Source organism: Topomyia yanbarensis, unplaced genomic scaffold, assembly GCF_030247195.1.
Source record: "Topomyia yanbarensis strain Yona2022 unplaced genomic scaffold, ASM3024719v1 HiC_scaffold_106, whole genome shotgun sequence".
Taxonomy (NCBI): Eukaryota; Metazoa; Arthropoda; class Insecta; order Diptera; family Culicidae; genus Topomyia; species Topomyia yanbarensis.
Window position 1 is genome coordinate 80,019 of NW_026683279.1, and position 23,079 is coordinate 103,097.

General features: G+C 38.2%; 1 protein-coding gene across 1 annotated transcript in view; it reads right to left on the reverse strand.

Annotated features, from left to right (window-relative positions):
• Positions 1-20,178, reverse strand: part of LOC131694599 (heterogeneous nuclear ribonucleoprotein 87F-like) — a 38,709-nt gene extending 18,531 nt beyond the window's left edge. Inside the window, exon 1 of the mRNA XM_058983079.1 lies at positions 19,890-20,178. Coding sequence (XP_058839062.1) covers positions 19,890-19,931 — 42 coding nt within the window. The 5' untranslated portion in view covers positions 19,932-20,178. The remainder of the gene's footprint in view (positions 1-19,889) is intronic.
• Between the last annotated feature and the right edge of the window lie 2,901 nt (positions 20,179-23,079).

A 23,079-nucleotide genomic window follows, 5' to 3' on the forward strand; every position in this document is an offset into this window, starting at 1 on the left:
GATTTCCATCGCTCCTTTGGAAACAGGCTCCTTGAAGTGAGATGTGTGGTTTATTTGAAACACTGACGAATGATTACCGCAATGATTACCGAATGATTGATGATTACCGCCATTTTGATATCCAAGATGACGAATTCCGGTTATCAGAAAATAGTGAGATTATCCATCAACATAAGTGTCATTTGAAAGGAGGTGGTTGGTTGTTAGACATCGAAACGAAAGTTCATGATTAACGCTATTTTGAAATTTTGAACGTAACCGCCGAAAATCCATATCGTCTACCAATTATTGTACTGTGCGGGCGTTCTTGAGATATCGACGTTTAGAATAGGCACACAGATATTTTTATACAACCGCTCTCCCTTTCAGACAAGAAGCGGTTTGTCAACCTCCTAATTCAGACATAAAAACGGCACAATGCTAACGTAACTGGATAAGTCTATAGTCAAGATGTTGCTCGTTTGACATGCAATCAACGAATGATACAAAATGGACACGCGGAACCTACATAAAACCTCCCGTCATGCGATTGAGCAACTTGGGTGCTCTCTATTGACTGCTCTGTTGTAAGTAGCTGCCTCGAGGATGGAAAATGTTCCCTTTTTGAGTTCTCCATTTTCCCAAGTTTTAATAGACTACCTTTATTACTGTTGTCTTATTCAGGTATTTATGAATCAGCTGGTGCAAAAAAAATTAAAATCCTTCTACCAACATAGGAGCCATATGCGCGCAAACCTTACTCAATATCGTTACATATGAGCTATTTTTGATTTTAGAATAACACCTAGCTCCAGATAGTGGAGTAAAAAGTCTCTAATGTTAAAAAACGGTCTGTGTGCAAAGCATTCCCAAGTGTTCGCGAAGCACTATTTAATGCTTTTAGATATGTTGTACATTCCCATACACAACATAATCCTTAGAACTTCATGGTTCTTATAGAGATCATTAAAGCACCCCTCTGCAGTGTTGCTGAACTCGCAAAAATAACTCTTGTATTTCTCATTCGCGTGTTCTCATTGCGCCCAACACTCGTATCCGTGTGTTCTCCATGCATGCCTTTCTTTCGTTCACTCCCCAGCCGGGTAGAATTTCTGCGAGTGCCAGTCGGCCAAAAGCGACTCAAATTGCACATATTGAAACCCACTCTTTCGTTCGCACCCACCCACTGGCGCTCACTCCTACTGCTGCTACCACTCGTCCGTGCTCCCACTCGCCCATGCTCCCGCTCGCCCATGCTCCCACTCGTCCGTACTCCCACTCGTAGCCACTCGCGCTCTTTAACCCACTCGTATCTTCTCGCACTCTTAAGCGCGTTCGCCTTCACTCGCACTCTTGCAGTCGCTAGCGCTCTCGCTCCCACTCGCATTTCGTTCTTCGTTGGTAGACCAATAATGTATGAAAATGAATTTATTCGGATATTTTATGTACAAAGTCTAAGCCGCGGCTGTTTGAAGATCGATTTGCACAATACGTGTGGCTTTCGTCACCGGTACAGCACGTCATGGGAACGTCAAAATTAGTTATATGCAGTTAAATGTAGGTATTCACACACAACATCAACAGCACGGAATGCTTTGACGTACGGGAAGTGTGAACGAGAGACGCATTCAACTTATCTTGATGGAACGACGACGTGGCGTTGACGGACATTTACGTTGATGGAAGCTAATATATCGTCTGCATTGAGGTTGACATGACGCTGGTATAACAGAAAAGGAAAATAAACGCACCCGAATGAAATGCAGTTGCTTTAAAACGTAAATTAAAAAAAATGTGCAAAATCGCTTGGATTAACACTTTTAAATATGTGGAACCTTAACATGTCAAATATATATATATAATTCCCCTCAATGCTGCATATATGCATTTCTTAAAATAATTAAATAGTTACTACAAGAGTCAGTCCCATAAAGATAGGAAATCGCAAAGAAAACGGGACAAATCTACGATCATGGGTATTATACATTCCTGGTCAGAGTTAAAAATATTCAAATTCATTGAATGAAAATTGATCATATTCAGCCGAATTCATTTTCAATATTCAGTGACGCAGCTGAAAACGTCAAACGAACAAACCGCCCATTCATCCATGCAGATTTTCATTCGTCTTCGATTATTACACGAAGCGACCGTGCAGCAACGAATCAAACGCATCAAAGTAGGCCCTGGCACAATGTAAGCGATGATCATTGTTGTTTCATATGCTTTACCGGCATTTGAAAACATTTTCCTAGATAATTAGTGAAATGAATATATTGTACGATATTCAACTGAATGAATAAGAAGGGATATTTGAATGAATATTTTTTCTATTCACCGCGAGTCGCGTCAGGTTCATTTTCAGCCGTCTAAAAAGACCTTCGATTATTTTTAACTATGTTCCTGGTACATTTTGCATTAAATGAATCGGATATTCGGATTAAATACATGGTTTCAAGATAAACGTATTTAATGCGGCTCACTGCAAAATTTCAACACCATTAACAAACATTGGCTTCTATAGAATATGTATGTAGGAGATCGACTACCGTCATAAAGTGAATTTCTAAACATAAGGACTTATTTTATTGAATATTTCGTGACCAATTCAAATATACACTGTCCTTGTCCTCCAAATTACGACGGAATCAGAGCAAATCTATCAGCTGTAAGAAAAGTACTCTATGCGTTATATATGCTAAAACATTCGTTCACAGTCCTAAATTGATACAACCAGCGGACCATATTAGAAGAATTCTCTAGTGAATGATTTTGCGCACTTTTCACTAACCTGAACTCTGCACTTTAAAAGTGTGAGTAATCAAGCTGCTACTGAAAACTGCAAGCTGTCAAAACACATGTATTTGAAGTTATAGAGATGGTACTCTCATAGACAGGCCAGTCAACATAATCAGCCTATGAGATATTTTTTTAGTAGAATGTTAAGTGCGTAATACGGTTCGAATCGAGTTTTTGTGCCACAAGCAATACTTGCATTGAAATAGTATTTTTTACTTGCTCGTCAACTCCTCACGCTGGCTTTTCCCAGATAACGAATTAACTGGTTTATTTTGCCGATTGGTATTTTCCCGAATGGGTTGTTTTGCCGAATTAAGTATAAAAAGTTATTTCCAATAGCAATTAAATAGTATAAAGGATGATTCAATATTTAAATTTGACAAAAAACATGGATGTGGGATGATAAATTATAGAATTAATAGTCAAAATGTAAAGAATAGTTAAGGTAATTATTAAAATCAAACTTTAAATGAAAATAGTTTCTCTTTGAGCGTTTTGGTGGAGGAATGCTGAAAATGAAAATTTTGAAAATGCTGAATTTAAATGAAAATTAAAATGCCTAAAGAAATGAAATATCTCTGAATTAATTCCTACTATCGTGATTCACTTGCTTCTCTTATTCATACACATAATCTTAGGTTTAGATCATTTCAACAAGTATATACCAAAGTTTTATAAATCTGTACTAATTGAGATTTGAACATGACTGAACAACATTATTTTTGGTAATACTGATTCTTCTTGACGAAAAAAAAAGTTTGCACAATACTGTTCAAATAATTACTCACGATAATTTACTATATATAAGTGGGACGCAACTTTATTCCATTTACCATCTTAGTAAAATTGGTAGTAGCAGATTAGTTTTATTTTACTTTTTTCAATAAATTATATTAACTTCGTGTTTCCAATTTTCATTGTTCAAAAAAGAAACTATCCTTAAAAAGCTTTAGATTTTATTGCTGGATATCACATACATGCTTCCCTTCTGCCCAGAAGTGCGTAATATACGCCCTTTACTTCTGCTCAGAAGTGTATAATCGGTACAAAAATGCAAACCCATTAGCCAGCATGGACTTTTATAGAATATGTGGTATTATTTCCTTAACCCTCCGGAAGTCGCACTTATGGCCCACTGAACGAGCAGCCGCTGTTGCTCTAAGACGATTTCGCTAGATTTTCAGAGCAGTGTGCACTCAGTGCACTAGCGCGACTTCCGCAAGGTTAAGGGGTTGCCTGGTGTAGTGGGGTAAAAAAACATTATTGTTTTTTTATTCGTTTAATTGTTTAATTGTTTAATTGAACCTCTAGAAAAGCCCAGTGTAATATCGGTGGCCACACTGATCTTCTTTTGTTCTAAACAACCATGCGTTTCAACGATTTCAGTCTATCGGCAACTTTAATAGCATCTTTCTCGAAACCGCATTTTTAAAATTGTCGATAACTCAAAAACCATTCAACGAATTGACTTAATTTTTTATGAAAATGCATAACATGTGTAATCGATGAACTAAGGGAAAATGAAATACAAAAATCTTCCTCGTTATTTTGAAGAAAAGTGAACGAATTTTATTTTTCGGTTTTTCTTATGCCATTTTCCGAAATTCCAACTGTTCTATATTTTTTTTGGTTCATCGAGTAACTACAAGTCTATGTTTTAAAAATCTTATTGAATTTCTAATTTCAGACAATTGTATCAAGAGTTATCATGTCCTCCGCGGCATTCCTCGACATGGAAATGGTTGAACGTCTTCTCTTCGAACGCTCGTACGTGTGGCTTTGCCTGACTGAAATTTTTTCATTCATAATGAATATATACATAAACCTTAACGAGAGGTCCATTGTCACCTTGCCATCAAAATCGTATAACAAAATTACTTTCAGTTTGAGCACTTTATAGTAGACGCCCCTTAAAAGACAAGTTTTATTTAAGACACCGCACTTATAATTTGTTTACATATTTTAAAAAAATAAGAAAAACAATATATTTAATTTGTTCTTTAAATACGACCGGCATAAACCTGTATAGACAGATAACGTATGTAATGCAATGACAATTTAATGCAAACACGCGCACTGTTAGTTTAGTTAGTTTTTGCTTGCACTGTTCTAGGATTTCATCAGAATGCCGTATTCGATCCCTTCGCTCCTTTACGAGCGCTCCCAGTTGCTAAAAGAGTGTATACGTGCTGTTCTAATAAACATCTTCAGAGCTGTAAAGAGTGCTTAGCACACGGGAGTGGGTGGCATGCAGTTAAAACTCGCAGCCGAGGAGTCCCATCATGGGAACCCACTCGCCGTTAGAGCTGATATCCAGCGAGCGGACAAGAGTGCGAGTGACACACGAGCCTATAGCGAAGGCAGATAACTCACATGAATCAAGCATATTTGCCGCTCGTGCTGATTGTCACATAGTTGAGAGTTCTTCGAAAACGTGTGTACAGCAGTAGGGAGCATACAGTAGGCGCGTCCTTAAATCCACCAGCAACTCATCGGTATTTTGATGACTTTTTGTTGCAAGAGAGTAAAGCGACGCGCTGTGACACCAATGTGCAACATAAACAAAGCTTGATTATGTTGCGCGAGAGAGAGATCATCACATCAGACAGCTCAACATTCCATCGTACGGTGAGGGCCGATGCTTTGCTCAACAAAACGAGAGCAGTGCGGTGGGGGATTATTAACACACACAAACAAGTCAACTGTTCTGGTATGTGGTGACTAAGAATGCTGCTAATTAAATTTCGCTCCCATGATTAGCAGTAAGCAAATCGATGTGGTTTCGGTGAAAATAGCTAGTTTTTCCCCGTCGTACCTAAATCATTGCAAGGAATGTTTCGCAGGTAAATGTTTTTCAAGTGTAAAATGTTTGTCAAGCGTTAATAGCTTTTTTTTAGAACAAAAATCGCCGATCATGGTAAGATACAACTGCAGCAGTCGATGCGTTCAACAAGCAGTCAAACATTCATCCAGTTCTTCCAGTTGGGCTTTATTTCTCGCCTACTGCGGTATTATTGGCTAACCAGAAACAGCAAAAGCCTGCTGCTGTTGGCCTGCGACCGCTTCGATCGGAACAGTGACAAACACCAGTTGAAAAGTGTACGGAACTATGGCGTCGGATCATGTGAACCGAGGGGGTTTTATTGAACAGTGGAATTGAAATTGGAGGAACAGAAACGTTTGCTGGAGGAACAATCGGTGGAGGAATAGCGGAATCAAGCGATGAAACGATGGTTTTTTTTTGTAACGGAAGCGATCTGTATGAATACGGGACAAATATGTTCTCTTTCTGAGATGGTGGAATTGCGAAAATGCTACAAGCTGCGAATGTTTTCGGACGAGTCTATCGTTTGGCGTACTGGGCGAGAGTGGACGAGGACTGGTGGAACATTATAATGTATGTTTGGGCTGTGTACGATATCGCAGAATTCGTAACTATTTTGCTATTATTGTTTTTAGAAAACGAAAGTTGACCTACTGTGAGCTAGTTTTGAATAGGCCGTCGGTACGATCGGAGTTGCAGCGCCGGGCCATCATTCATCGTAAAGCACCAACGGCTATTGCTTTTCCACTTCACGTCCACCACGGCTGAATTAGACTGTCATGGGCGCACTCGATAAGTTAAAAACCGAGCCAATATTCTTCGAATTGAGGGACTGTTGTCGACAAATTTCCCAGTAAGCTTAATTGAGTGGTCTGTTGGAATTTGTATTGATTGAATCTTTTTCAGCAAACTACCTTATCTCAATGAATTCACTTTTCGAGGTGATCCTTTATCACCAGTAAAGCATTTCTACCTGGAAAACAGACAGACAGACCCTCAAACGAAAAAGTCTGATGGATCAAATTTCTAGGGAGTTGAGATATAATTTAGTGATTGACGAGTAATTCATCTGTATTACCGCAGTATCGACACTGGATTGGCTGTTATCACACCTGAATACCTCGAACAGTCGGAGAAAAACAATCCACGACCTAGCATTCGGTTAACGGTTAACCAACGCCGACATTTATGACGCATTCCGTATTCTGCAGGAATTCTGTATAGAGCAACGGGAGAAATAAAATAACTGAAATGCAAGCACAATAAACTCCTCAAATAAATGACTTGAAAATAAGATTTCGGTTATTAATTATTCAATCAGATACCTATTATACCAATTGAACTATGTAGCAGCGTCGGAATGAAGTCTCGAATCTGCCTGTTTTTTGCCTGAAGAGTGAAGATACACAAACCCATTCGCTTGGCTTTAAAAATGTTACTGCCGACTAAACTTCTAAAGATATAGGTCAAACAATTTCATAAGGAAGCTTAACCAACAAGAATAAAATAGAGAATAAACGCAATATCAGTCATTATCATTATTTCGTAGGAAAATTCCTTTTGTGCAACAAATAATCACCCTTATTCTTGTTTACGACGAATGCGAGATTCGTTCAAAAGCGATTCGAACAAATAGTATGCAATTTCAATTTTGCCGTCGTAAACGGGAATACAAATCACTTTCGAACGAATCTCGCATTCGTCGTAAACAAGAATAAGTGTGAATTGATAGCAAAAAGTACCTCATTTGCTCAAATGATTTCACAAACTTGGACCTAACTTTTGAACAAAAGGTCGAAAACCAGTAAGCCAACGCCAATTCGTAGCTTTTTGGATGCCCTTTCTAGACATGTGCAACAAAACACTGTCCGCAGACCCCTTAAAGCAAAACGGTCTTGACGACAGTGATTTAAAAATTGATAGCAAAAAGCACCTCATTTGCTTAAATGATTTCACAAACTTGGACCTAACTTTTGATTAAAAGGACAGAAAAGCCGTAACTGAACGTCATTTTGTAGCTTTTAAGATGCCCTTTTCACACATATGAAACATGATAGTGTTTCCAGACCCCGTAAGGCAAAATGGTCTTGATGACAGTGATTGAAAAATTGATAGCAAAAAGCACCTCATTTGCTTAAATGATTTCACAAACTTGGACCTAGCTTTTGATTAAAAGGACAGAAAAGCCGTAACTCAACGTCATTTTGTAGCTTTTAAGATGCCCTTTTTATACATATGTAACATGATAGTGTTCCCAGACTCCTTAAGGCAAAATGGTCTTGATGACAGTGATTCAGAAATTGATAGCAAAAAGCAGCTCATTTGCTTAAATGATTTCACAAACTTGGACCTAACTTTTGATTAAGAGGGCAGAAAAGCCGTAACTGAACGTCATTTTGTAGCTTTTAAGATGCCCTTTTGACACATATGAAACATGATAGTGTTCCCAGACCCCTTAAGGCAAAATGGTCTTGATGACAGTGATTGAAAAATTGATAGCAAAAAGCACCTCATTTACTTAAATGATTTCACAAACTTGGACCTAACTTTTGATTAAAAGGACAGAAAAGCCGTAACTCAACGTCATTTTGTAGCTTTTAAGAGGCCGTTTTTATACATATGTAACATGATAGTGTTCCCAGACTCCTTAAGGCAAAATGGTCTTGATGACAGAGATTGAAAAATTGATAGCAAAAAGCACCTCATTTGCTTAAATGATTTCACAAACTTGGACCTAACTTTTGTTTAAAAGGACAAAAAAGCCGTAACTCAACGTCATTTTGTAGCTTTTAAGATGCCCTTTTTACACATATGAAACATGATAGTGTTCCCAGACCCCTTAAGGCAAAATGGTCTTGATGACAGTGATTCAGAAATTGATAGCAAAAAGCACCTCATTTGCTTAAATGATTTCACAAACTTTGATCTAACTTTTGATTAAAAGTACGGAAAAACAGTAACTCAACGCCAATTGGTAGGATTTTGGATGCCCTTTCTAGACATATGCAACAAGATACTGTCCGTAGACCCCTTAAGGCAAAAAGGGTCTTGGTGATGGTGATTCAAGAATTGATGGCAAAAAGCACCTCATTTACATAAATGTCTAAATTCTTTGAATTTCATCGCTCATTTCATAGGTATGAGAATTTTAGGCCTTGCTAGGTATTCATGTCATATATTATTACCTACATGTAAAACAGTCCGTTTCACGCGTTTCTAGGTACCTATCGACCACAACCTACCCGTTTTCTGTACAAAAGACCGAAGGAAACCTGTAATTTCTCATAGACTGATTTGAGCAAGTCAAGTATAGACATCTGTCTTAAGTGTGATAAAGTGTAAAATAATTTAGTTTTATATTTCATACTGTTGAATAAGCATGGATTTGGTGTGGGATGCTTTCGAAAAAATCCCATTTTTGGATGACACTTCGTCTTCTAGTGAAGCTCGGTCAGAATCGTCTACTGATTTGAGCAGTTCCAATTTATCACAGGATTGCGAACGCATTAAGCAGTACGCTGAAAATTCTCTTCTGAAGAGTGACATAAAGTTCAAGAAGCATTACCGAATGTCAAAGCAGAAGGCTCGGGTAAGATAAAATATCAGAATCACCTAGTTTGCATATTTTGTCTAATAATTCATTTTTGTTGCAGTTTTTAATGGCTAAATATAAAAAAGATTGGAATAGCACTAGACGGCCTCCAGTACCAATACAGACAGCTGTATTGACTACCATTTGGTGGCTTGCTAACAAATCAACGTACAGATGTAAGTATGCAATATTAAATTCATGTGACAGTATTTGTAACAAATTTCTATTTCACAGCTTCTGGTGAGCCGTGGCTTGACTCATAGCGTTGTTCTACGGTTCTGCAAAATTTTGTATGAGAATAGATCCAAGTTTATTAGATAACCACGGGAAGATGAACTGCGGGGAATAGCGGATAATTTTAAAAAGTTTCCAAATGTTATTGGTGCGATTGATGGGACACACGTCGAGATACCAAAGCCCCGAAACGACGACAGTTACAACAACAGAAAGCTAACGCAATCGATTCAAGTTCAGTTGGTCTGTAATGCGAAAAAACAATTTTTAGATGTGTTCTGCGGGTACCCGGGCAGCGTTCACGATGCTCGTGTGTGGAGGGAGTCGCCGTTATATGCCTATCTTAATTCTGCACAATGTACCGTTCCTAATGATATGCATTTGGTTGGAGATTCAGCTTATTCACTTGATACATTCCTTCTACGGCCTTATAAAGACAATGGAAATCTTAGCCCAGAAAAAATTAACTTCAACAAAGTTCACTCTTCAACCAGAATGGTAATTGAGAATGCAATCGGTTTGTTAAAAGGTAAATTCCGGAGATTGAAGTACATGGAGATAACAAATCTAGGAAATGCGAAATTCTACATAATGGCTGCAGCTTGTTTACACAACTACCTTTTAAAAGATGAAATCGACGACGATTCTTATCAACGCAGCTATTCGAGTATGTCAAATGAATCTATTGAAAATATTGAGGGCCATTTTGGTGCACGAAATATAAGTGCAGAAAATAAACGGAACGAAATAGCTATTCGCTATTCTCATGAATCAGATTAATTAGTAAATAAGGTAGTTTAATGTTGTAATAAATTCGATTGGAAAAGAAAGCAATTAGCAAAAAATGTCTTATGTTATTATTAAAGAGAAACCAATATTAAAAGATAACTTTCCTCTCAAAATATAGCTATGCTTGAGTAATTGTGACGTGAATTGTATCAATTTTACGGAAATTGCACAAATGATAGGCACAAACTTATAGAATTTTCGTTTCAATCTTTTACTACACCGATGTATTCAAACATGGGTGTAATCAGTCCATTCTCACTAGACTCACGGCAAGATAACTTTTGGCCGTGTACCTGGGACGTGAAGGATGCTGCGATCCAAACTTTAAACTCGTTTTACTCGAAATCAACATTTTGTCACTTAGTCCGGTCTGACTTAACACCTACCACTTGGTCAGCAAACGAAGTATATTGGATCCATTACAGTGCGCGAAAAGAAGCATTCTCAGAATGTATACCGTTATTTTCAGAATTAGTAAATTTTCAAAAGAATTCATTGTTGATTTTCCTAGTTTCCACAGTGATCTAGATCTGCGATAAGAAGTAATTTGGTGACCATTTCAATAGTTTTTAGCCTCTGAGGTATTACGATTGTACCGATTTATACGGGAAATTCCAGTGTATCCTTACTAACACCTCTGTAACTCCGGAAGCAAGAGCCAGAACCGAATGAAATTCAGCAGCAGTCAATGGTATTACTGTATCTTTCATTTGAAATCAAGTTTTTAAAAAATCGGTAGAGAATTCGTTGGGGAATGGGTGTGATATTAGCTTAGGAACTTGGCGGGTTCCCCGGGGGCATCATGAACCGTCATAGGTGGCCAATGTGGTCAAAGCTGCTTTAATTGATTATTAGTGATCCAGACCCGCAAACTAGAATAATGTTACATCAATTTTAATATGTTTTATATCATTTTAACATCATGGTGGTACCAGTTTATATGGGAATTTGGTTTACAAGGCACAATATTATTAATTTAGGGAGAAATTCTTCTTTTACTGCATAAATCGATTTTGCACAAGTTTGTGAACGCAACAATATGTGTGTCCAACTCTTTAAACGATTTTCAATTGATTGTAAAAAATTGTAAACACGCCCTTGTTTGACACCATCGGTCTTACAACGTAACCCTGCAAAAAGGTTGAGGTCACTGTTGAATGGAAGGTCAGAATGAATGTAAAAAAAACCTATGGCTTAATGATCCATGCACCACTAGGGGGATTAGAACAGGTTTACCGTTAATACTACAATTGCTATCCGGCATATTGAATTATATCAGTTTTTTAAAGAGTCAATATTGAGCCCATGAACATCACAATTGAAAAATGATAAATCTGAATTGGTATTTGAAAGTTTGATGTTAAAGAGGGTTTAAAAGTCTGGTTCATGTTAAAGTCAGGGGTGCAGGAAATTCATGAGTTTAGAAAAATAGGCACTGTAAGTGCGTAACAAGTACGAAAAGCTTTGATCTTAAACGCGTAGTATGCTTTTTGCTTTACCGGATCAACTTCATGGACTGCAGTCCACATATTCACTTAAGACATTTTCTATCTACAATCGCTTATCAGTTCATTGTAAATACCTATACTGCCGTGATCCGCATAACAGTCCCATTTGCTATGGGTTTCCTATGCAGGTGGGACTGTTACGCGTATCACGGCAGTATAGGTATTCACATTCCCTTTAGGGAACCCCAAACAACATGGAAGAGACATGCTGTTATAGGAATTTTTCTGCTAGTTTGTCACTTCGGTATACACGAACAGTTGAATTCCTTGTGAGATTTCTTTTCGTGGATTTTCTAACGCAATAGGAAATATAGCTATCTAATCAAAATAATAACGTAAATAGTAGTATAACATAAACGAGGATTATGAAAGTAACACATTTTCAAATACATTATAATTATTATAAATCACAGGTTGAATAAATGTGAAAAACATCATTGCAAGTTAAAACAGTTGTTGCTGTTTCAGCTGGCTTTAAGTATGACGCATGTAACATGGGGAACGCGCCAATCGAGCCAATATATTCTGAACATTTGGCCTCTAACCAACCGAATCTAGTATATCTTCAAATACATGTCGTGGAGCTGAAGGTGCGCATTATCTTTATTGAATTCAACACATTTCTGCCAGAATATCTGACCCTAAGTTACTGATTATTATAAATTGCTTCTTAAAACTCCCGAACGTAATTATAAAATTGTTCAGTTTTCATCTATCGAATTGTAATCCCGACCGATACCGCGTATGCGATCCGGAGATTTAATATTAGACTGGTTATATTTTCCATATATATTAGCGTCATAAACGGTATCATAACTTCGACCGGGCAGTTCTCTTTGCCATCCAACACGTACAGCCAAATTTCCAACAAACTTTCTAGTACATCAATGCAGACCGTCTCGCTGGGAGTCATCTCAATCTTTAGTATGGTTAACCTATAGATGTACATTGCATCGGAACCCACACCTTCCCCCATTGCGGCCAGTTGAATAAACTTCAAAGTAATTGCGTAGTTAACTGAACAAACGCATCGCAGATATAAGTCTGGAACCAGAGAAATGTACTAAAAATACTACAATTTAGATATGGTATATAACTTACGAATTCAACACCGAAAGAAAATGCTTTCGGCTATAGGTCTTCATTGTAATTAATCTTTAAGTAGATGTAGATAAATATCTCAGACGAATTCGGTTCAGTCTGCTTCCACTGAGCACGGCGATTACCTGGGAATCGTTACCACCTGGAGCAGTGCTTATGCATACGGGTGTCCTGCAGGATGATGAAGTTTGGCAAATATTTCCGAAGTGTCCGAATTGTCATGGTAAGGAATAGACATCTATTCACCGATTACAGCGCACTAGATTAACGAAGAATTTCATGGGGATAATTTGGCACGGAGCATCCGAAAATATTCAGCCAGCAGCAACTAGTTCTACATGAACGAAAAAAACTGCTCTTGTTGAGAGTGACAGATGTATGCATGGGGCAGATGTATGTGTGGGGTAGTGTTGCCACTTTGAAATCTGTATTACGACCGAAAATTTTTTTCACCATCTGTGACTTTTGGAATAGAATAAAATCCGTGGATGGTTGCGTGAAGTTATTAAAAAGTGTGCATAAATATGGAAATATTTATGAAACCTTAAATCTTTCAAAAAAAAAATACCATTATCTATCATCTGTGTAAAGAAATCTGTTTCCAAAGATGATTAAATAAACCTGTGTTATTGCAGAAAAATCTGTACATGTGGCAACCCTGATAGAAAGAAATTTGAATGCTCTTTACCGCTCAAAAGGTGGGAGGATATAGGTGTCGCAGCTCTCTCACATGAAATGTCGCAGCCGGTGTTTTGTATCACAACAGAGCGAAAGTCTTCTCTTTCGCTCAAAGAAAATTTTACGGCGGCCATGTTTAGCTCAACAATTTGGTCATCGATGACCAATTGTTGAGCAATGTTGAATTCCAAAACACGCCTAGTGTGAGTCTCGCGCTCGCTGGCGAACGAGGAGGGTGTGTTGGCTTCTCGCTCTTTTAGCAACACTGCCCCTCTGGCGTCAAAAATGCGAAATAGCATCTATGGTTAAAGATTTTAATAATATAACAAATTTATTCCTTAATGTTTTTAGTTGGTAAAGATATTGCTATGCCCAATTTCTCCACTCGTGATTACATCCTTCAGAATACACCGTTTGCTTCTGTCTTAGGCGAAAGGAATAAACCGTGAACACGATTTTCAGAAGGGCGCGGTAAATGGACTGACTGTCTTGCTAGGTAGGACTGGGTAAATGGGCGAGCTTGACAGGATATTTCTAATGGGGCTCAGCAAATGGGCGCATAGAAACCCAATGAAAATGAAAGGGTACGTGTCTTGGCGCGTGTTTACGCTTACACCGGGAAGAATTACCTAAAATAACCAATTACCAAATCGATTGTATACTATTCTCCAGAAAGCCATCCCCCAGAATTCAACCCCCCAGAACACCATACCCCATAAAATGCTATTCCCCAGAAATTCATTTCCCAGAATTCCATCCCCATTCATTTGATCTTTTTAACTTACTACAGTCGTGATTCGCTAGTGGGTCACTTTTAAACTGGATGGATCTTAATATCAAAATCCTATGTCAAAATCACCACGAATCACTACTGTACTCGTTCCCATTTCCATCAAACGATATTCTTCGCTTTCGATTCGTGCACATTCCACACAAATTAAAATACTGAAATGTTTTCCCCAGAATGAACTATTGTCCAGGAAACATGTAGAACAAATGGCAGAATCTAATACAGGTGTGTTTTAAGCTTCTAACCACTCATTTATAAATTAGTTAACCCTCAGACCCAGGAACTTTTTTTACTAGTGGTCTATCCCGTATACTTGCGCATATATCAGTGGCGCCATAAATGGATTATAATCGTAAATGCTATCACTGTCCCAACTAAAAATATATTCAAAATGACCGCTAACATTGGCGAATAATTGTTGTCGAGTATTGTCTGTTAGTCTGTGGTATAAGTGCCATTTGGCATAAGGTATGAAAATACTTTCGAACGTATTTCGGGCGAGGGTCTGCCCCAAAGGGAAAAAGAGCGTGTCCGGATAAGAATAAGAAGAGTGGCAGATTTGACACACGCAAGACAGATTCACGATAATCTACATAAGCATTCTATATTCAAAACATTGTTTTAATTAATTTCGTTTTTATTAACCTCTTTTTTTGGGAAGTGAATCAGTATTTATGCAATGTCGATCTTGCCAATCGTAAAACCAAAACTCTCGCTTTACGTATGCCTATACCTATGCCTATAGTTTGACAAGACCAAAATTTGACAAGACCATAATTTGATGTTGGAACGGTCTATCCCTGAGAATGATCATAGGAAGGGCAATCCCTTGATTTCGGGTAGATCGTACATTTGTGTACGAAATATTTCCAATGCAAAGAAAGATAAATCTCGGCAAACATATGATCACGGCGTTAAAGCCAACTGTTAAAATTCACTTTTAGCGGAAACTCCGAACAAACCGTTACTCTCCAAACACAGATGTTGGTAGTAAACAAGAGAAAAAAATTCTTTTTCATTAAATGCAATGGACTGTGCTGTCATATGTTTGTCGAGAAATGCTCTTAAAACACACCAAACCGTTTGTCAAAATGAGCATTCATTTCGATTTTAATATAGATTCAAGGAAAGTTCAAAAGAAGGAATTACCACCTTTGAATAAACCGGTCAGACGAAAATATGACAAATTTGCGTACAAGAGTTATTTGGCATACAAAATCAAAAAACGGCTCATGATTGAAAGAAGGAACCAATCCCTATGATCGAGTAAACCGGTTAGACGAGTGGATAACAGGTTTGCTTGCGAGAGGCAGCCACATTCGGCGACATGACCTCAGCAGTTCCTTGAATTAGGTAATGAGCAAACCTTAGGCTCCGCCACAAAAAAATGATTACGAACATTAACTTTTCTGGGGAATTCTGGGGTGATTTTCTGGGGAATGGAGCATTCTGGATAATGGCTTTCTAGGGAATGGTACATTCTGGGCAATGTCTTTCTGGGGAACGGTACATTCTGGGGGATGGAATTCTGGGGATTGGCTTTCTGGGGAATGGTATACAGCCACCAAATCCTGTAATATTCTGCTTTGATCACTGCTGAGGAGGGCTATTTTTCCTACCCCTTACACTACAAATCCGATTTACCGACCCCTCTAAGACGAACTGTCATTCCATACCAGAAGCCTAATATTTTGTCATTTATTACTTATACCCACAAGAGATAACACAGAACTATATATCGTTCGTTCAACCATGTTGTTGGTTTTCTTTTATTTAATTCCGTTGCTAGTGCCCGAATTCCCATTATTCGGAACACACATTTCACTCGCTATGTACAATCAAACAGAACTTAAAAATTGACATCCCTGCGTGAGCTTGAAAGAGAAACAATTCAATTCAAGCCCGTGACGATGGAAGAACTGTTTGGTTTGTTTCCCTCGCCATTCGTTCTTTCGATGCAATGCATTCACGTTCGCATATGTTCGGTTTCAGGCGCAACCTGAATTCTAGAGCAATACATCATAACTAACAGAAACGTTAGACGGAGAAAGTCGCGTGTGTAAAAGATTTCTTGTAACTTTTAAATTTATTTAAGAATTAAAGCACATAGGCTATTAATTCTGACATCTCTGCATTTACTCATTGCAGGATCGTATAAACATATTACATGTTTGTCCCAAAAATAATATAGAGATTGATAACATTTATTTGTTATGCCATCTATTACAAATGGTCGATTGATTTTGCTGTTAAGCTCTTTTACATATGTGGTCTTAGCAGCACCGTATGAAGATGGCACATTTTACTAAGACGTTTGAACAGGCGGGGTAGCAGATGTGATATCTTTCCTATGCAGGGTGGCCAGACCTACCGATTTATCGGTAATCCTACCGATTTTGGTCTTCCCTACCGATTCACAGACGACCAAGGCAAAACTACCGATATTTTGTTATTCCCACCGAAAACTACCGATTTTTATTGATTTTGGACACATCCTACTCAACATTCATGTTTTGGGTTGGATTTGGTCTGAGATCTGTGTTGTCAGGATTTTACAATTCTATGCCAATACTATGTTTTTGGGACAACAACCCGGCCTACCGATAAACTTTTAGTGACCCTACCGATATTTAGGAATTCTATCTGGCCACCCTGTTCCTACGCTTTATTGCAATCGAGAGTGTAGATATGAGGTTTGGCATTCGAACAAGATGCTAACTACAGTCGACTTGTCAAAACATCACATCTACAAAATTTTAGCAAAACTTTGGTACACTATATGCGACATTTCGACTTATAGTTAAATTAACATGATTATTATTTTTTCTCTTAACTTTGTGTACATAATAAACTTAGTTTGTTTACATATGTTAGATACGACGTTTTGAATAAAATGTATAGAATTTTGTTCCTATGCTAGCTCTGAGAGGGATTATCGAGCAAAAGTGCAACAGCTAGATTACGCAGTTCACTTATGCTTGAAAACGTTACATATGCCTTCAAATTGTCCACATAATAGCAAATGAATGGTCGGTTAATAAATTTATTTCCTCTGCTCTCAAACATTCGATTCTGCATGAAATTTCGATAAGTTGGAAAATGAATGAATGCGAGAGACGTTGAAGCTGAACATTGGTTTTGGTAAATTCACTCAGAAATAGTCAACTGATTAATGAATACGAAATTTCGAACCACTGATCAAGAAAGATGCACGTGCGAGCGTGCGACTGATATGCAGGCAGATTGCAGTGGTAGCCCATTGGCGAGCAATCTAGAAATCTACAATAATTCAGTCATGATTCAGAACACCCCGGTTTCGACCGCGATACTAGTGGCAGTGGAATCAGCAAGGTTGAATTTTGTTAAAGATGTAGTTAATGTCTCCCGAGAAAGCGACCTCTTGGTGATATTTGGCGCATTGAATCAGAATTTCTATTCAGTCTGATTTTAATCGCAGATTAGTCAAAACCCTTTTTGGAGTATATTCAAGTATTTTGAAATTAGTTTCAGAACTCGCGACTGCAATCAAAAACTCGTTGGAGAAATAGAATTAGTTTTCTTTCATTTTCACCTGTTTTGACATAAACCGGTTTTGATTAAAAACCAGTTGTCAGACAAATGGAGAAATAGACCGTAAGCGCTCAATCACCACAGCTCTTGAATTACCCTTTCTAAATGTGTTAGTATCCATTCGTAAACTAATTGGTTTATAAAAAATCAGTGCTCCTCCTCCTCTCTCAAGTAGAGATTCGACTTTTTTGTAATTTGTAGTTTTATTGCATACGAAGGTAATTGTTCCGAATCGCGGCTTTTTCGAAAAGAGGGTTAATTTATTTTGGTAATGGTTCTAAAAGGCCTATTTTATAACAAGCAATGAAAAAAATTCGGGGGGAAAGCTTTAAAGTACTTTAAACTGGAAAAATAAGTTGTTCCCACTTACCGTTCTAACAATGGCATTGCTCATGAGAAAGTAACGTTAAGGGTGAAGGTAGTGTGATGCGGCTTTGCCGCATAGTCGAGTCCAAGGATTCGAAGCGGCGCAAAGCCGCTTAGAAACCGACGGACGAGGTGGTTTTGATCTTGCTATCAAAGGGTGCCATCAAACCTGTAATCCACTCGTTTGCCCGGTATACTCAAACCTAGGGGCTATCCCTAGTTTAAGTCCGACCGAGCGGCAGCGAAGTCGAACGGCATGACAAAAAGCGATGTGGCGTAGCCACATTAGGCATTAACAATGTTTTATTTAGTAACAATAGGATTTATTTACAAAATACAAATTATTTACAAAAATAAAATGTTGTCAGTGCCGAATGTGGCTACGCCACATCGCTTCATTCAAGTGCTGTCCGACTTCGCTGCCGCTCAGTCGGCCTTAAACTGGGGATAGTCCCTATGTTTGAGTATACCGGGCAAACGAGTGGATTACAGGTTTAATTGCACCCTTCGATAGCAAGATCAAAAAAACCTCGTCCGTCGGTTTCTCAGCGGCTTTGCGCCGCTTCGAATCCTTGGACTCGACTATGCGGCAAAGCCGCATCACACTACCTTCACCCTTAACGCCACTTTCTTATGAGCAATGCCATTGTTAGAAAGGTAAGTGGGAACAACTTATTTTTCCAGTTTTAACTACTTTAAAGCTTTCCCCCGAATTTTTCTCATTGCTTGTTATAAAATAGGCCATTTAGAACCATTTCCAAAAGAAATTAACCCTCTTTCCGAAAAAGCCGCGATTCGGAACAATTACCCATACGAAAATCTGTTAGTTTACATTGTACATCAGGTCAAGGAAAGGTAGTTTTGGTTAGAGATAATAACATTAGGAGCGAATTGTATTTTTTTTTTTTTGTAATTGTGATCGAACGTTAACCTATTACCTACATGTTTATTTTAGGTCAAGGAAGGTTAGATCTAAGCCTACACAATTTGCAAAATGGTGAACCTTTTCCGTTTGAGGTATATCCATGGTTAAATGAGTGTCGACATTACATCAGTGTAATGCAATGTTAAAACGAAAACGGCATTAAATGATACTCTACCGGGATTAATGAACGATTTATTACAAAGCTTTTCTTCCAACTCGAATGTTACTGGTGTGTACTATACACTCGAGTGTGAATGTGCGAGCTTTCCAGAATCGCCAAAAATAAAACGGACATTGACGCCGTGACGTGATGTCATCAATCGTTAGATAGCTAAGTTTAACAAACGCGCCATACAATTTCCGAAAGCTCGATTATGTGGTTTTTCCTCAACCAACAGGGTATCGTTCATGCTAAATAAATTACAATTACTATTACAAATTTGAATAAACCAGTTCATCTTCTAACATGGCCCCAAACTTTATCGTGTACTCGCACGATACAGGTAGAAAAAAAGCGCTTCTACGCTTCCCGAAGCGGCGTGGAAAATTCGCGTCATTTTCAACATGGCGGCCTAATTAACAATCTTCCGCATATCAAACACCAGCAAGTACGCTAGCACTGAACAAATAAAGCCTATAGAATACTTGAAAAAAGCAACTAGTTTGGAGGAAACGGAAGCCACCATTTCAGTTCGTATTCTTTCAGCAATTAAACTATACTCCTAGATACCTACCTCGTCTTCACGGTGATCGCCATTTTGGTGGTCGTCGCTCATGATGTTACGTTTGCCGATTATTGAACCACTCAGAGAACGAAATTATTTGCTATGCTCGATCCTTATACGGGAGCACGCGATAGTTCAACCAGGATATTATTCGCAGGAAACGCTTTTGGGTTTAAGAAAACCAGAAAAAAATGTTCCACGAACGGAAAAAAGTAGCTGCAACCGGAACAAGCACTCACTGCACAAACTTGCGAACCGCACCGAACGAAAGTCAAAACCGAAGTGATGGCAGCAGACGGCAAGGTGTCCAGATGGTATTTTTAAGGTCAATAAAGATTGACCCAAAATAAAAAAAATAATAATGGTATGCCATATCAATATAAGTAGTTTTCGGTAAAAATGAGAAAACAAAAATTGATACCATGCTATTAATAATACTCCTTACTGAAGAAAAAAAATTCGGTAAAACTCTCGACAAACATATGATTACGGCTTAAAAGCCAACTGTCAAAATTCTCTTTGAAAGGAAATTCCGGGCAAACCGTTACTCGACAATCACAGATGTTGGTAGTATAGAAAAGAGAAAAGTTTTCTCTTTCATTAACTGCTATGAACTGTGTTTAACCAGTAACGGTTTATACGGAATTTCCTTTCAAAGGGAATTTTGACAGTTGGTTTTTAAGCCGTAATCATATGTTTGCCGAGAACTATTTTTTCTCCATTAAGGAGAAAATTGTTGAAAACCATCTTTGCGCGTGAAGGGCACAAAACCTATAACTAAATTAGTTATGGAATTTGCGTTACGAGGAGCTCTGATTCCTTTTCATGTGGGGCATAGCGCAGGACTAGAGGTTTGCTCAGAAACACAAACGGATTCTGATGAGACGAAGTCCAAACGCAAATCCCATAACTGATTTAAAAATTGGTAGCTCTAAGTAAAAATTAAAAAAAACTCGTTAATATTGCCAAAATCGATTGGTCTGGTCACACTGGTGAAGAGCGAAAATCCACTCCAGTCAGCAGTGGCGTGGGTTCAGGTTCTTATATATATCTTGTGACACAAAGGTGGGAATAGATTATTTTACACTCAAAAAATAAATCACGTTGCTTTTACGTGAAAACATATCCTAAACTATTTTTACAATAAACGACAAGTTACGGCGTCACAGTAAATCCATCCCAAAATGCGCAGGTAGTTAATACCTGATTCCTATATGGAGTCCGTCTGCCCGGATAGAACGGAACATCAGAATTGATAGTCGAAACATTGCATTTACAACAGTAATTGTTGTTAACAACAATTTTTATAGTAACATCAATGTTTTGGTTTCAGGACTTCCTAAGATTTTACACAAAAATGACGCTTCTCGTTTTTTCGTTTATTTTATTTGTTATTATTTTCAAACGCACTTTTTTCACCATGGCGTCCCATTTGACCGCTTTGTGGAACGTTTTCTAGTTTTTAATACCTTGGTAAGGAGATATTATATATATTTAGCTTTTTGCTAGTGGCTGCGTTTTCAAATGCGCACTCTATTTTGACAAGTCGTCTGTACAGTGCAAACTTTGACAACTCGTCAGCAGTGTCAATTTTGACAAGCGGTCTCATCAGCCTTGAATTTCATGCAGCCCCCTGCTAGGCAGCCATTTTGTCCTATCCAACATCTGCCTTTGTTATAATCAAAACAACCCAATGCTATTGCACGGGCGACATGGGCCTAGAAGCGACTAGGCCCACATATGTTGATTACTGTCAAAGTCTGTGTATCTCCATAGCGGATGACAGGAGTGACACCCCCTGGTTTCATGGCTATCATGTATCCTGCTTATTTGTTTTCTTAATAAACGTTAAACGTTAAATTTGTTAGTTTATTTTCAAACGCCTTTTTCCCTTTTGATTTTAATTTCCTCGCGAATTTATTTATAAGCATATTCTCAGCTATTGGAAAGTGTTGAGAGAATTATGCGATTAGAACCTCTGCTCTTACCTAAATTCATCACACATGAAATAACTAATAATAGCACATGAAACTTGCTTTTAAACCACCCGGAAAAGCATCTTCTAACGATACAGTACCTAAAACTAGACCTAAACGATGTTTGTTCACATCTGATTTTGGATGCAAATTTGTAGCAAAATTTAGCACCAAGAATTGATAATTGTCAGCTACAGCTGCAGCTGCGTTTACCGAAGAAATCGGTTGGAATTCACCTGCCTTATTAGTTTCGACTAGATTGAGTATCGCTGATTGGTTTTCCTCAGTATAACCAAATACAAATTAAATACGCCAAGGTCCCATACAAAAGCGTTATCATTTCTTGGTTCACCAAGGAGGCGAATTAAACTACCCAATTCGTCTGAATCGGCTTGTCAAGTCAAAATGGTCGAAAAAAATAAAACTGGCATCGCTAGCTGATCTAAGTATGCCTTTCTGTTTTTGGTCATTTTCAGATTGTTTTTTGTCGCTAATGAAAAATGATCTGTCTAGTCAACAAATGTTCGTTGACTTGTGATTTATATAGCAGAATCGCGGGTGATGAGATTTTTTAAGCAGCCTAATAAACAACACAAAGGTGCATGCTGCTCTCCACCGATCCACAAGATAGCTCATTGACATCAAGTGTTTTGGGAAGGTAACCATGTTATATAGCCTATCATTTATCACTAACGCGTTGCATTATTGTTCATTTATCATTAACGCGTTGCATTATTGTTCACTAGAAAATCGTCAATTTCTTCGAATCACATGTCGATCGAATCCACCGGCCGGCGACAGAGCACAACACCTACTGTCCTGTTAATCAAGCGTCCACTAGTGGTTATACATAGAGCACTCTAGTTAGAGTGTGGCCAAGAGGCCATGACGTATCCAAACGAACATGAAATTTGACATATACACAATAGAAATACGTCAGATTTCTGCTCGTTTGGATACGTCAAACGCGTCTTGGCCGCACTCTAACTAGTGCTCTAGTTATACATACATGCAGCTCTGGAATTACCGGCTTCGTATACACCATGTCGTAATGAAAATGCGTCAACTCACCAGTAGACGCCTTATTTTTTAATTTTAGGAGACCGCTTGAGCCGATTTCATTTCGAACATTGTGTAGAAAAGCCTTTTCTGCTTAAATTGACGATCCGTCGTAATGCAGAATACATACTGGTCGAAACAGATACAGGACAAGTCCGTTTAAA